This window comes from Arvicola amphibius, chromosome 11, assembly GCF_903992535.2.
Source record: "Arvicola amphibius chromosome 11, mArvAmp1.2, whole genome shotgun sequence".
In the NCBI taxonomy this organism is placed as follows: Eukaryota; Metazoa; Chordata; class Mammalia; order Rodentia; family Cricetidae; genus Arvicola; species Arvicola amphibius.
Window position 1 is genome coordinate 121,022,890 of NC_052057.2, and position 16,450 is coordinate 121,039,339.

Genomic DNA, 16,450 nt, shown 5'->3' on the forward strand with positions numbered 1-16,450 from the left:
AAATATTTGTTGGATAATGAAGTATCATAAATATCTTGTAACAATGCCAAAGATGTCACAGAAATGCTTGCTTGTTAGACTATGATATATCATTTATTGAACATGTGAATATTTAGGATAGTTTTTCCCTCTTCTTACAGGACCAGTGTTCCCTTTTAACTTTCAGAATGAATATCCATGTAACACTCAGTGCTTACAAAGTGGAGTTGGCAGAGTAAGTCATAATAACAGACTGGGCTGGGGAGTAGCTCACTGGCATAGCACATGCTTGTCCAGGGCTTCTGTCTGCTTGTGTGTGTGTCTATGTAAGATGTATATACACATTATGTGTGTGTGTCTATGTAAGATGTATATACACAGTATAGACTGTAAATGACATTGCTAAGTGGCTGTATGCTCTGTTTTTTAAAATGTTAAGGTGTATTTCATACATACATTAAAGACTGCATGCCACCTGTATTATTCTCACTCATCATTTTAAAATGTAAATTGTTTTCTATATTTGTTTAAAAAATTTAAAGTTAAAAGCCTGACAATTCAAAACCTTGTGCATGTCTTTCTAAAATTAATTCTCTTTTCTTGCTGCCCTCCCAAGAACTAACTATCCTGGTGGTTATTTTTTCCTTGAATGTATTTTGAATTTTTGATATAATAGAATTATTTTAATTACTTTATTTTTAATTTTTTTCACATTAATGTTGATGTTAAAAAATACTTAGTGAAGGTTTCCTTCTGGCCCGAGTCCTTTCCCTGCTGGCCCCTTTCCTAGTAACGTAAGTAGATATTCTGGTCAGATCTTCCGGAATCAAGCTGCGAGACACAAGCATTAACATGACTGGAACATGAGGCAACTGTTTAACAAATGGAGCAGCCCTATGGGTGCCAATGGACACAGCACATAACAATGTAGCTGTGACTGTCCAGGGCATTTTTCACTTTTTCAAGATTGAAAGGCTTTCTGTGATTAAAAACACCAGGAAAGGAACTGCTGTGAACAACAATATTCTTACAGGTGGTGGTGGTGCACACCTTTGCCGCGCACCATGCCTCTGTGTCTGCGTTCGGTGCGCTTGAACCCAGTTCGCAAGATTTGGGCAAGGGGCTGGAGGTTAAAATACACAGACACATGCAGAAAGAGAGACAGAGACATGGGTCATCTCTGAATTCCCCAAGAATGCCCCCTTTATTGTGTCCAGGGGCAGATTATATAGAGATAGCCATGCCCCAGCCAAACCCACCAGAAACCACTCTCCTGCCATCAGGAACTCCTGAAGGTCTCGTGCTCAGAGCAGCTGTAGGCACTCAGATCAGGGGATTACAAGAAATTCAAGATCTGGGGTCTCACTGCTCCCAACACACCTTTAACCCTAGTACTTGGGAGGCAGAGGCAAGTGGATCTCTGTGTGTTTGAGGTCAGCCTGGTCCACAGAGCAAGTTTCAGGACAGCCAGAGCTACGCAAAGAAACCCTATCTCAAAAAAAAAAAAAAAATCAGAACAAAGCAGAAAGTAATGTTCTCCCCCTCAGCCTTGTTGCTGCTGAGGTCACGCACTGAGGTGAGCTCTCTGAGGAGCATGGGCCTCTGTGCCCCACCAAGGCCTTCCTTCCTTGTTATTATCAGGCATCACATTAGTTTCTTGTTAAGTGGCTAATTCTTGTGTTCTTTTAGTTTTTGTTCTCTGTGGCTTGAGAATTGGTACTTTCATGTGGTTTTATGTGTAGAGAGAGAATTGCCAGTTCACACCACTGGCCAGTTCACACCGTTGCCCAGTTCACACCACTACCCATTTTCTCTCATGTTGCCCTGTTTTTAAAAAAATGTTCCTTTGAAATATATTTTGGGTTTTGGTTTTCTTGTATACACAGCAGATAGTTTAAGAATATGGTCTATGAGAGTTGCTTCATATTTGGGAATTTGCAAGTTTCCAAGAAGAAATATCGTGTTTTTCTTTGTATTTCCAATTCAAACCACAGTATTCCTGTTTTACGGGTACCCTGTGTTCCCTAAGTGGCCATGTTCATTAGGGCCACTGCTAACTAACTAGTGTCTTTGTTAGTATTAGAAGAAAACTAGAAATATTATTAAAAAATTACAGGTTTGTCATATTTTGTTCCTAGTCGTTAAAAGTCAACATCACTATGGCGAAGGCTCTCCATTAGGTGCACACCCTTCATAGCTGTTATAGCAGCAGTAAACCTCAAACCCACCGCAGCCAGCTTAGCCAGAAAGTCTGGTCTGTACTCTGTGAACATGGCGATCACACTTACTTTGTGTGATTATGACAGTTAAGTCACAGACCATAAATCACTGTGCAAAACTTTTAGCATATTTTTTCTGTCATTATCATTTATTTTTATTTAAGAACTATCTTTTCTCATTTTACATACCAACCCCAGTTCTCACTCCCTCCCTTCTTCCTGCTCCCCCACCTTTCCCTTATCCCACCCCCTATTCACTCCTCAGGGTAATTTTTGTGTGTATGGAATATTTTAGATAATGGTTATTTTAATATAAAAAGGCATGAAAAAGTATAACTTTACCTTTGATGTTAGGCCTTGCTTTGAAGTAGCGGTTTTCAAGTTAATCATCTACTACAATTTTAGATGTGAGAAATACACTTTTTACATGTATTTATTTGTGCAAAGTGTGTGTGTGTGTGTTTTACAGCTCCCTGAGTGTAGTTAGCGTTGCTTGCATGTGTGTGCATGTGGGCTTGCTTAGTGGATCGTGAACACTGTACCAGTGTCTGCGCCTCTGAAGGAAAAGAACTCTTCTTCCAGCTCCTGTTAATGCCAGGAGTCCCCATTTGGCATATTCCCCTCGGCCACCCGTGCTAGAATGTTGAAGGGCTCAGTGGTGTGCAGGTCTTGGGCTGGTAACCTTAGCCTCTGTGTTCAATGCCCATGCCGTATCCAGAAGAAAGCATTTCGGAGCAATTCTTCCTTCCTTATATTCTTCTCACCCCCACTTTGGGGCCATTCCCTGAGTCCAGAGGGGTAAGAGAGATACTGGTGTCCCATTTAGGGTTGAGAAGTCAACATTCACTTTGACCATTGTGAACTTTTGAATTAACTACCCCCCATACTAACAGAATATGTCTAATTAACTGCATGATATATACATGTCTCTGTTTCTCTACTGGTCACACCTTGATTGGCAAGTTAGCACCACATAGCACACAGGGTTATTAGCATATTTTTCATATCACCAGGATAGAAGCAGATGGAGTGTAGGCATACATATTTAGAAAGCACGTAGACATCCATTTAGCAAGGCAACAGTAGTAAATCATTCTTAGAATTTATTACCTCACAAACCATAGGCTTTGACCAGGTTTACAGCACCAGGCCTGAATTCCCTTCTCTGAAATGGGCTTGAATTCTCAATAGAATTCTCAATAGTTAGCTGTGTAGCACGCATGCCACTGAGTCATTGCTGGTCCCACCTTGAGTGGCAGGTACAATTGTACAGCATACAGGGTTTATCAATGGGTAAGATCATTGATGCTTTGCTCCACGGTGGCCTGCATCTTTTGGCACTATAAAAACCAGCCAGAGGGAGGAAGTTTTCAGTTTAGTTCCAGTTTGATGTCTTGGTATCTATCCTACAACCAAATGTGTGGTTTCAGAATTATAGTCTTACCTTCTAGTCGTGTTGGGTAACCAAGGGCAATGGTAATAACTATTTGGTTTTGGGGCCTTCTGCCCCCAACCCCCCATGCAGCACTCACAGGGAAGAGTGAGCTGAGATGGACTTGGAATGCTGTCTCCTGTGTAGCCCAGGCTGACCTTGAATTCACAGCCCTCCCTACCCCTGCTACCTGAGTGCCAGGGCAGTAGTACAGCAGAACACCAGCTTTCTGCTGATCACTTTAAGAAGCAGACTTCTCAGGGTTTATCATTTAGCTCCAAGTATTCCTTGATTAATATTTTAGACCTTACAAAAATACTTCTGAATGTTAAAAAAGTTACATAGACATTTCATATCCAAGTTTAAAAGTTTGTTCCCTTACTCAACAGTGCAAGACGAATGGAATGCAAGCCTTTTCTCAAGGTCTGAACGAGCAGCAGCAGCACCAGTCTCCAGTTAAGAAAGGTACTCAGCGTCATCACAGTAGCCCAGCGCTCACGGGGTGGGGGGGGGGGTGAGGGAGGGGGGGGTAGCGCTCTCTGTTGTTTGCCTCGAGGGTGATTTGTTTGTCAGTCATTATGCTGGTTTCAGTGAGATGAAAGGTTGCACATTTTATCAAATTTTTCATTGGGTTGTTTGACTGACTTGTACATACATACATCATAATACATACGTACATCATACATACTACATACTCATTCTTGTTCCCTCTCTGTCTCCTTTCCTCCCCTTCCCCCTCCTTTTCATTTTGATATTTGACCCCTATCAGATACCACATACCTGATTTTCAATTGTTTGCCCCAGTGCTGGAACACATTTTCCTAGTTTATTCTTTCCGTGCTCAGCATTTTAATTGAATGACTCTGGAATTTTGTGTTTCTCTTTTGTTGCTGTATTTATGATTAGATGTAAAAAATGAGCGTCAGCTTTTTTTTTTTTTTTTTGAGTGTCAGCTTTTATGAGTATTTGCCCTTGTTCCCTTCAGGGCTTCATACTTTTATAAGGTTTGGTCTTTTGATGCACTTTGAGTTAATTTATGGATATATTTGTAGATTTTGAGATGTAAAGCTTCATTCTTTTTTAATGTAGCTATTAAAGAAAGACACCTTTTCCTCATTTTGAAGGTCCTTGGAACATTTATTGGGAGTTAGGTGGTGTGGACACTGAGTTCTAAACCTTTATGCTGGTATCACATTGAGAACTGTAGCTTGTAGAAAGTTTTAAAATTTGGAAGCATAAACTCTCTAATGCTATTCATTTTCAAGATGGTTTAAGATATTTGGCGTTCATTGAAATTTCATATTTTGAGGATCAGATTTTCCATTTTTGTAATAGAGGATATTAAAATTTTGATAGTTATGGCATTGAATCTATGGATTATTCGGGAGGAATATTAACATGTTGAAATATCATGTCTTCTAATCAGTGAACAGGCACATGCTTGTTCGAAACACTAGCTCTTGTCCTGGGAGTGTTTGTCAAACAGATTAAGCTTATATGAAATTATAGAGTTCAGAGAACGTTGATTCTTCCAGTTGTTCACCAGCCTGCCATTCTGATGGGGGAAACTTCCAGGTCCCAACTTGGCTCTTTCCCACGATGTCACTCAGGCTCCACCAGACCATCACATTGTCCTCACTCACTGCCTGTCTTTGCTCGGCAAAGTCGTCTCCAGAAACTTAGGAAGAAGGGTGTAGAATCAGTGACTTTTCCAAGTCTATCAGTTTGAAAATGGCTTTCTTCCACATTCACACTTGACTGATAGTCTGGCCAGACAGAAAATTTCAGCTGAAGATGAGCTTTCAAACATGCATGCTTTAAATAAGGAAGACACAAAACCTTAGTTATTTTAAGTTCTCATGTCCATGAAACAGCTAGAAAAGACAAGGCTGTAGATCAGACAGACAGTGAGATTCCTCAACACGGAGCTGTAGGGTCTTCGATGAGGAAAGCTTTTGTGCATTTCTTTTTTTTTTTTTTTTTTTTTTTGGTTTTTCGAGACAGGGTTTCTCTGCAGCTTTAGAGCCTGTCCTGGAACTAGCGCTTGTAGACCAGGCTGGTCTCGAACTCACAGAGATCCACCTGCCTCTGCCTCCCGAGTGCTGGGATTAAAGGCGTGCGCCACCACCGCCCGGCGCTTTTGTGCATTTCTTTGGTAGTTTTCTCTCCTTTATTTTTCCCTCTGTTCCTTTTCTAAAGCCCCTATTTGAGTCTGTTACTAAAAACATTGGCTCACTATTTTTTTATATTTCCATGGTCATTCTTTACCCTCTAAACAGCCCCTCACCCCTCTATGTGCATGGGCTCATTTTGCTAATATATTTTAAATTTTATTTATTTATTTATTTATTTTCCATCCATCCATCCATCCTGTGACAGCATGGCCCAATCTGAAGTTAGAAATCTTAGTTTTCAGCCATTCCCATCAGGGAGATTAGCCCATCTTATTAGCTGCTTCTTTCTACACAGCACTGTCTCCTCTCGGATAGACCTACTCCTTGGGAGCTTCACCGAGAGATACAATGTATTTGTTACGGAGACCATCTTTGTGGGTGTGGCTTCTCCTCTGCTAAACTACAGAATTTTGTGAGCATTGCTACATTTTCATCACAAATGCACTCACTTCTTTCCCACAATCAAGCAGTTAATCACTTTCTTGTGAATTACTTTTTTTTCTTGATAAGTGTTTGATAGGAATTCCACTGTATGGTTATATACATTTTATTTATCCTTTTGCATTATAACTTTTGATTATGGTAGATATTGATTATTCATATAAGAAGTTATTGTTTGGATCTTTTTATTTCTCTGTAGTAGAAGTTGGAATGCTGTACCATAGACTAGGTAAATGCATGATTCCATCATACTGTTTTAGAGTAACCTTGTAGGCAGATGTATCTGTGAATCTAGTTGTTTGACAGAACTTGGAATTTATAGTTCATCATTATTATTTAATTATAGCAATTCTATAGCATAGACTCTAATTTTCAAATCGCCATGTCAAAGAAATTTAAAATCTGTGTTCAAATATTTGTGTAGCCATTTTATCCATGTTGAATGTTGGCAAGAAGTTGCTCATTCTACCTTATTTTAGATAGAATTTCCAGTCACCAGAATTATAAACTTTTATTTCTATATTAGCTAGAATACTGTTCTAAGAACACAAACAGAACAACACATTTCTTTATATGCACATTTTATTAGTTGAGAATTTTGCACAGTGTGCTTCGATCATGCATATCTTCTTCTCACAACTTTTTCCAGACCCCTGCTTCCCCATCAATCCAATTCTGTGTCTTTTTACTTTTTGAAATCCATCAAGACAAATTTCTGCTACTCAGTTATTCTTAGATCTGTGGTATTCCACCGGACTGTGGTCAATTTGTCAAGAGCTATAATTGTGGAGAACATTGACCTTCCCTCTCCTAGCAGCTAACAGTTGCCAACAGCTCCTTTGCTATGGAAGGGACTTCATGCACAAGTCCCCTCTCCATATTGTAATTTGGTGTGACTGGGGCTTGTATTGGTCTTGCATGCTGTCATAGCCTCTGTGGGTTCATACAAGCCTCTGCCCTTCTGTGACAAGGAGACACTTTCCTAATAGTCAGCTAAACCTCGGCTTTTACTCTTCTGTTACTTCTTCAATCATCTCTGAGCCTCTGGAGGAGGGGTGGAGTATGTCTGTTCCATTTAGGGTTGATCACCCTGCAGTGTCTTATTTTCTGCACCATGGTCAGTTGTGAGTCTCTTTGTTCATCATTTACTGCGAATGGAAGCTTCTTGGATAAAAGGGAGAGATGCATTAATCTTAGTCATTAGCAGTCACTTTAATACTATGTTTACTTAGCAGAGTAAAAGTAATAACTTTAGGGATGGCTACTTGGTTTCGCACAACCAATTGAAATGTTCTTCTCTGGGAAGATGACTCCAGATCTCAGCATGTTCTTTGTCTAGAGTCAAAGCCTTGTGTGCTTTCTTCTGCTAGTGTACCACGTCTCTGGGTATTGTCCTTCAAAACATTTAAAAAAGTAGTAACTTCTCCCCTATAGCTCATGACTTGTCCAATTACAGGTCCTTTGCCCGATAGTGGTGCAAGTGTGGGTTTCATGTTGTGAACAGGCCTTAAATCCAAATCAAAGCAACTGATAGTATCTGCTATGTTTATGGTACTACTGCTACAGTGGGCATGGCTTACCAGCCTAGTCATTGCTGTAACTCCCGAGGTTCACCATTAGTGGGGTGAAATTAATGGTTGCTTTTCTCCTCTGGTAGTGTCCTTAGCACCTAGTGTAGTAAGGAGGCTGCTTGTTTATTTCCTGGCTGCCCAGACTCCCAAAATAACCACACAGAAACTGTATTAATTAAATTACTGCTTGGCCAATTACTTACACATATTAATAGCTATCTCTTACATCTAGAATTAACCCATCTCCATTTTTTATATTTTACCACAAGGCTCATGGTCTACCAGCAAGGTTTCAGCATGTCTGTCTCTGGCGGTGGCTCCATGGCTTCTCCCCTGACTCTGCCTTCCTTCTTCCAGCATTCAGTTTAGTTTTCCCCACCTAGTTCTCTTCTATCCTATCAGGCCAAGCCAGTTTCTTTAATAACCAATGGTATTAGCAGCACACAAAAAGGAATTCCACATTACTTCCCCTTTTCTGTTTAAATAAAAAAGAAACGTTTTAACTTTAACATAGTAAAATTACATATAACAAAACCGGTATCAAGCAAGAATTTCAGGTAAAATATTTATAACTACTTTATTTTTATTGTAACTAAGGAACACTATAACTATAAATTCAACTCCATTGAAGACTGTAGAAGAATATAATATTATCTAAATAAACAGGAAGTGCATTATAAGCAACTTCCAAAACTCTAGAATTGACAGAGACAACTTGCTGCCTGGACAGTCACCCAAAGTTCTTCTGTAACATTGGGACATCCATCTTCAGCCTACAGGCCCATGGTATCCATCAGACTTTTCCATGAAGCAGGAAATTTCAGACGTTCTGCCTATATTGGCAGTTTGTCAGTCACTTTTCTGTGTCCTGTAGAATGTCTGGCAGACTGTTTCACGAAGCAGGAACCCCAAAGGATCATCTCATCTTTAGAGAAGTTCAGTAGCCATTTCTCTGTGGGTCCTGCATGTCCAGTTAATCAAGCAGTTCAGGCAAGAGCAGTTTCTTACCCAAATTGCTAACCAACTCCATAAGGAGCTTCTTCAATGCTCACCTTCCTCTTGAAGTAGATTGGTGCTTTCAAAAGCAGATGAGTCTCATTGTCATGAAAAGTCCTAAGTTCTTAAACATTTTAAATGTCATATCCTATAGTCTTTGAAAGGTTTGAAGACAACCTATCTGAAATATATGTCTGTACATCTAGAAAACCTAACTAACATGACTACAAGCTTGACTATTATAGATGACTATTAACCTATATTTCTTAATTATACATTACATTTTTAAAATAGCTGCACAAACACAATACCTTAATCAAGAGCAGAAATATACATATGACAAAATTGACCTTAAGTTTGTATCAAGAGGCCAAGATCCATACCAATCCAAATCTCTATATCATATCCCTTTAAATGTAAACAAATACTTATAAACAATCATTTAGGGAATATGGGCATAGTTCCCTCCAAACTACTTCCTGCTTTTTGTTGGGCGAAGTAATTTTTTTTGGCAGGGTGTTCATGACAACCTTTCAGATGGTCTTGGTCCACCAAACCACATTAGGCTGGAAGGATTCCATAGGTTCTCATCTTCTGTAGAAATACAAGAACAACCTCTTTTCCAAAGTAACAAATCCTTAGACTTACTATTTTTTAACTCTATTACTTTTTAATATTTATTTTATTATATTTACTCCTTTAATCTATGACTGTTTGTACTCTCTTTAAAGACTGTTTTATTTTTTTCAAACCATTTACTTCCTTTTATGACTCTCTATACTCTTTATCTCTTCTCTCCCAAGCCTATGTACAATTTTTAAACACAACACACTATGACCCATGTAGAGGACTTTTACGTCTGAATTTATCTTTATTGCATATTTGTATTTATCTTCTGACCAGAAGCACTTTTTTATAATGCTCAGTGGTTGTGGCTAAGACCAACCCCACAGTCCTATCAGCTTGCTCCGCACAGTCCAACATGGTGGAGACATGTTTGCTGCTTCTGAGAGCCATTTTCAGGCACAGTTAAACACTCTGCTCACAAACCCATTTAAATGTTCCATAGCAGGATCTCGTCAGAGTTCGTACTGGGGGCATGGCCCAGGAAGCCACCACTTCAAAATAACACAGCCTTTTTTTCTGAATCAGTAAGACCTCTCTTAAAGAAGCTGCAGTGTATTGCTAGTTAGTTTTTACATCTAGAATTAACCCATCTCCCTTATTTTATATTTTACCATGAGGGTCATGGCCTACTGGCAAGGTTTCAGTGTGTCTGTCTCTGGCAGCGGCTCCATGACTTCTCCCCTGACTCTGCCTTTCTTCTCCCAGAATTCAATTTAGATTTTCCTGCCTAGTTCTGTTCTACCCTTATCAGGCCAAGCCAGTTATTTTTATTAACCAATAAAATTCACAGCATACAGAGGGAAATCCCACATCAAGCTAGCCAGTAGGGAGAATCTTGCAGGTCAGCACCAGCTAGATTTCTTTATGGTCTATGACTCAAATATGTGATGTAATCAGCCATAGTGTTGCCCAAAACCTTTGATGAAATAAGAATTTGGTTGAAATGAAGCTACATTTCAGTCACATTCTACATATTTGAGAAAGATTCATGTGTTTTAAATTTGTGTATGTGTATTTTGTGCCCCAAATGTGTGCCTGATGCCTGTGGAGGCAAGAAGATGTGGACAGCCTTGTCTTATTCCTGATTTTAGTGGAATTGCTTTGAGTTTCTCTCCATTTAATTTGATGTTAGCTGTTGACTTGTTATATATTGCTTTTATTATATTTAGATATGATCCTTGTATCCCTAATCTCTCTAAGACCTTTATCATGAAGGGGTGTTGGATTTTGTCAAATGCTTTTTCAGCATCTAATGAAATGATCATGCAGTTTTTTTCTTTCAGTTTATTTATATGATGGATTACATTCATAGATTTTCATATGTTGAACTAGCACTCCATCTCTGGGATGAAGCCTACTTGATCATGATGGATTTTTTAAATGTGTTCTTGGATTCGGTTTGCCATTATTCAGAATTTTTACATTGATGTTCATGAGTGAGATTGGTCTGTAATTCTCTTTCTTGGTTGAGTCTTTGTGTGGTTTTGTATCAGGGTAACTGTAGCCTCATAAAAAGAGTTTGGCAATGACCCTGATGTTTCTATTGTGTGGAACACTTTGAGGAGTATAGGTATTAGCTGTTCTTGAAAGTTCTGGTAGAATTCTGCACTAAAATCATCCATCCCTGGGCGATTTTTGTTTGGGAAGTTCTTGATGACAGCCTCTATTTCCTGGCAGTTTATATACATCTATCTGACTTGTTCACCTGGTCTTGATTTAACTTTGGTATATGGTATCTATATACTAAATATATATAAATATATATATAATATATATAATATATATAATAAAGTATATATACTATATACTAAAAAACTGTCCATTTCTTTTACATTTTCCAATTTTGTGGAGTACAGGTTTTTGTAGTAAGACCTAATGATTCTCTGAATTTCCTCAGTGTCTGTTATGTCCCCCTTTTCATTCCTGATTGTTAATTTGGATCTTCTCTCTCTGCCTTTTGATTAGTTTGGATAAGAGTTTGTCAATCTTGATTTTCTCAAAGAACCAGCTCTTTGTTTCATTGATTCTTTGTATTCTTTTCTGTTTCTATTTTATTGATTTCAGCCCTCAATTTGATTATTTCCTGTCTTCTACTCCTCCTGAGTCTGCATCTTTTTTTTTTTCTAGAACTTTCAGGAGTGCTGTTAATTCGCTAATGTGAGCTTTCTCTGATTTCTTTATGTGGGCACTTAGTGCTATGAACTTTCCTGTTAGCACTGCTTTCATAGTGTCCCATAGGTTGACTATGTTGTGCTTTCATTTTCATTAAATTCAAGGAAGACTTTAATTTCTTTATTGACCCAGGGGGTGGTTCAGTAGTTGACTGTTAAGTTTCCACAAGTTTGTAGGCTTTCTGGGAGTAGTATTGGTGTTAAATTCTAACTTTACTCCTTGGTGATCTGATAAGACACAGGGGTTACTCCGTTATTTTTGTATCTGTGGATATTTGCTTTGTTACTAAGTATGTGATCAATTTTAGAGAAGGTTCCATGAGGTGCTAAGAAAAAGGTATATTCTTTTTTGTTTGGGTGGAATGTTCTATAGATGTCTGTTAAGTCTATTTGATTCATTACATCTGTTAGTTCTCTTGTTTCTCTGTTAAGTTTCTGTCTGGTTGACCTGTCCACTGGCAAGACAGGAGTGTTGAAATCTACTATTAGTGTGTGGGGCTTGATGTGTGATTTAAGTTTTAGTAATGTTTCTTTTACATATGTGGGTGCTCTTGTATTAGGCGCATAGATATTCAGAATTGAGACTTTATCTTGATAAATTGTTCTTATGAGTATAAAGTGTCCTCCATTTCTTCTGATTGATTTTAGTTTGAAATCAATTTTGTTAGATATTAGGATAGCCACACCTGCTTGTTTCTTAGGTCCATTTGATTGGAAAACCTTTTCCCAACCCTTTACTCTGAGGTAGTGTCTGTCTTTGAGGTTGAGGTGTATTTCTTGTAAACAGCAGAAGGTTGGATCCTGTTTTTGTATCCATTCTCTTAACCTGTGCCTTTTTATAGGTGAATTGAGTCCATTGATATTAAGCAATATTAATGACCAGTGGTTGTTAACTCTGGTTATTTTTCCGTAGTAGTGTTTGTGTCTTTCCCTTCTTTGAGTTATGCTGGTGGGGGGTTATCAGGTGTCTGTGTTATTGTGGGTGTAGTTAGCTTCCTTGGATTGAGGTTTTCCTTCTAGTACTTTCTGTAAGGCTGGGTTTGTGGATACGTATTGTTTAAATCTGTCTTTGTCATGGAATATCTTGTTTTCTCCATTGATGGTGAATGAAAGCTTTGCTGGGTATAGTAGTCTTGGCTTGGATGCATGGTCTCTTAGTGTCTGCAGAAATCTATCTAGAACCTTCTGGCTTTCATGATTTCCATTGAGAAGTCAGGTGTAATTTTGATAGGTTTACCTTTATATGTTACTTGACCTTTTTCCTTTGCAGCTCTTAATATTCTTCTTTATTCTATATGTTTTAATTATTATATGGTGAGGGGATTTTTTTGATCCAGTCTATTCGGTGTTCTCTATGCTTCTTGTACCTTCATAGGGATATTCTTCTTTAGGTTGAGAAAGTTTTCTATAATTTTGTTGAACATATTTTCTGTGCCTTTGAGCTGGAATTCTTCTCCTTCTTCCACCCCTATTATTCTCAAGTTTGGTCTTTTCATGGTTTCCCAGATTTCCTGAATGTTTTGTTAAGAATTTGTTAGACTTAATGTTTTCTTTGACCAATGAGTTTATTTCCTCTATAGTATTTTCAGTGCCTGAGATTATTTTATTTCTTATATTCTGTTGGCTATGCTTGTCTCAGTAATTCCTGTTCACTTACCCAGATTTTCCATATCTAGAATTCCCTCAGTTTGTGTTTTCTTTATTACCTCTATTTCAGTTTTCAAATCTTGAACTGTTTCCTTCAACTGTTTGTTTGTTCTTGGTTTTCTTGGGTTTCTTTGAAGGATTTATTAATTTTTCCAACTTTTTGTCTTTTCCATTTCTTTAAGGGAGTTTTTTTTTTTTTTACTTCCTCTTTAAAGGTCTCCATCATTTTCATAAAGTTACATTTAAAGTCATTTTCTTTTACTTCTTCTGGGTTAGAATGATCAAGTCTTCCTTTTGTGTGTCCTCTGGGTTCTGGTGTTACCATGTTGCTTATTAGGATGTTGGAGGAATTCTTGCATTGGCACTTACCCATCTCTTCCTTCAAATGAGGCCAGCAAGTGTCTTGGCATCTTGGTCCAATCCTTGCTGTGGCTGTCTCTTAGGTCTCCTCAGTATTGGAGCAAGCTGTGTTCCAGGGTTCCTCTGAGCTTGCAGGTGAACAGGTGGGTGTGGGTGTGGGGTAGGTTGGGGAATAAATAGCCCAGTCACAGGAATACTCCCTGCTGGCTGTCTAGAAAAGCTGAGGGGATTGTGGCATGGCCCCTGGGTTTTGTCCCACTGGAGAGATCCTAGAAAGTGGGGCATCCGACTGTCTGGCCCTGTGGCTGTTGACTTACCTCCCAGTTTCCCTCAGTATTGGAGCAATCTGTTTTCCAGGGTTCCTAGTATTGTACTATTTCAAGCCTATGGTGATGATACATTTCTGGGCATATTTGCAGGCTACTCTATACATCTATACCCTAGAAACACACCAGACCACATTGGAACTTTAGCTTTTAACAGTGACACATGTTTTAATACAATTTAGAGGAAAGAGCCAAAAGTCCGTTATTCTTGGCCAGCTCTTTGATTTTGAAGAAGAAACTTTCCATCTAGGGTCATTTCACTTCAACTTGAATGACCTCCTTTTAGCATTTCTTCTTCATTAGGTCCGATAGTGAATTCTTTTAGCTTTCATTTGAGAGAGTATTAGTAGAATTCTTGTGGAATTTTCTCCCCATACTGAAAAGAAATTTGTCAGTTATTTTCTTTTAGAATATTATGGCCATTGCTTTCAACATCAGCATATAGTCAGTATTGATGATAGTTTCTGGATGATTCCTGATGAGAAACTGGCAGATATCTGAATAGGTGGTTGCCTGAAGATAGGGACCCCATCTTGGAACTCCTTACAATCACCTCGTTGTAGTTCTTGATATACAACAGGCATATAATGTTTTTGAATTTGTTTGATTGTATTGAAATTACAGTACTGAGATTACACAGGCCCACTGTGGTTCTATTTTATCATGATCTGAATATTATAATAGGTATTATCTGTTGGCATAGTCAATATATATTGTTGCTGTTATACTTTATAATGTTAGGTCATCTTGCTATACCCGAGTCAGCCCTGCATTACCCATTTTTTCATACAGTTCTTTTTTCCTTTCTTGTCTGTCTTTCCATGTGAAAGGAAGATTTGATGAGCTTCCCCCGTCTTCTCAGGAGACACTGCAACCATTCAAAATACTGGGCAATTTAGAGACCTCCACAGTAGAGTCAAAAAGTTATCTAGGATAGTATTTTTATAATTATGTTTAAATCTTACTATCTACAGAGAGAATTAAATACAGCAGAGATTTCTTGTTGAAGCTTTCAAGTGTTTCCATCTGCAGAAAAAAACCAGACTTTCTGCCTGATCATCCTATTGTACTTCAAAACCCAGTGAGTCATTTGCTGATCTTTTATTGCACAATTGTATTCAGGTGTTTTTAACATTTATTTTTTTTATAAATTAAGGTAATGGTGGTACAAAGAGCACAAAATTATAAATGTACTCATATAAACAATCAAAATGATCAATCATAAAATGATCATTCTACTTAAGAGATATAACAAAATAATTCCAATTTTCTGTATGCTGAAACCCTTCAGCTAAAAGATTATGAAAGTTCACCTCGCAGCCAAAAAGTTCTAGCTTAGTTTTCAACTACGTTCTATAATCTGCCTGAAATTTACTTTATAGCAATATGAAGTGGGAGTTGCTTTCATTTTTTCCTTGTGTGGTTATCTAGTCATCCTTGCAATATCTAAAGAACGGATAGTGTCCTGACGCCGGTGGTGATGTGTGCCTGGCAAATTTGTAGGCTTATTATATTCTGTTCAGTCTTCTTTTATACAGAGCACTCATGTTAATCTTTACTTTGCTACTTAGCCCCTTTCATTTCCATACCAACCCACCAATTGTATGAAAATATACACAGTGTATGATGAACCCTGATGGATGCTGACAGGAAAGGCCATGGGTTTCATACTACACCAGTGATAGACACTTAAATTGTTGCTCCTCTCTGTATATTGCTAGTTCAAACTTGGGCACTAACTTCCCTTGAACCCCACTTTTGCATTGAAGATGAGGACTTCTGTGTGGGTAAGATGAGATAACATAAAAATACAAGAAACATGCCTTCCCGTCAGTCATTTTGCATTCACTTTTTTTTCTTTTTGGTCTCTACTTGACTTTTTTATTTTCAAACCACTATTTTATTTAGGTAAACATATTTCTTTTTTCATATATTACATCCCAACTACAGTTTCCCTCCACCCACTCCTGCCAGTCCCCAGCAACTCTTCCCCTCCTCCACTTCCCTTACAAAAATAGAACATGCTTCCAGGAATACCAACCGAACATGGCATAAGAAGTTACAGTAAAGCCGGGCGGTGGTGGCGCACGCCTTTAATCCCAGCACTCGGGAGGCAGAGGCAGGCGGATCTCTGTGAGTCCGAGGCCAGCCTGGTCTACAAGAGCTAGTTCCAGGACAGGCTCTAAAAAAGCTACAGAGAAACCCTGTCTCGAAAAACCAAAAAAAAAAAAAAAAAAAGTTACAGTAAGATTAGGTACAAACCCTCCTAACAAGACTGGATGAGGGAACTAAATAAGAAGAAAAGGATCCCAAGTGCAGGCAAAAGAGTCAGAGATGCCCCCTTATCTGGCCCACCAGAACACCAGGCAAGTGTCCTTAGAGGATGGAGAGTCCTTTTGGTATATGAATATCTTGGTCTTGAGGTGGATGGATTCTGTTTTCTGAGGAACCGCCAAATTGATTTCCATAGTGGTTTTTACACGTTTGTACTCCCACCAGCAATAGAA

General features: G+C 38.5%; 1 protein-coding gene across 4 annotated transcripts in view; it reads left to right on the plus strand.

Moving 5' to 3' along the window:
- Nucleotides 1-16,450, plus strand: part of C11H8orf88 (chromosome 11 C8orf88 homolog) — a 30,404-nt gene that overhangs the window by 10,512 nt on the left and 3,442 nt on the right. For 3 of the 4 annotated variants that reach the window (XM_038347731.1, XM_038347730.1, XM_038347732.1), the window contains 2 exons: nucleotides 141-214; nucleotides 4,020-4,132. In XM_038347731.1, coding sequence (XP_038203659.1) covers nucleotides 141-214; nucleotides 4,020-4,132 — 187 coding nt within the window. Of the gene's footprint in view, nucleotides 1-140; nucleotides 215-4,019; nucleotides 4,133-14,917; nucleotides 15,025-16,450 lie in introns of all 4 variants that reach the window. The other variant, XM_038347733.1, reaches the window with a different exon arrangement.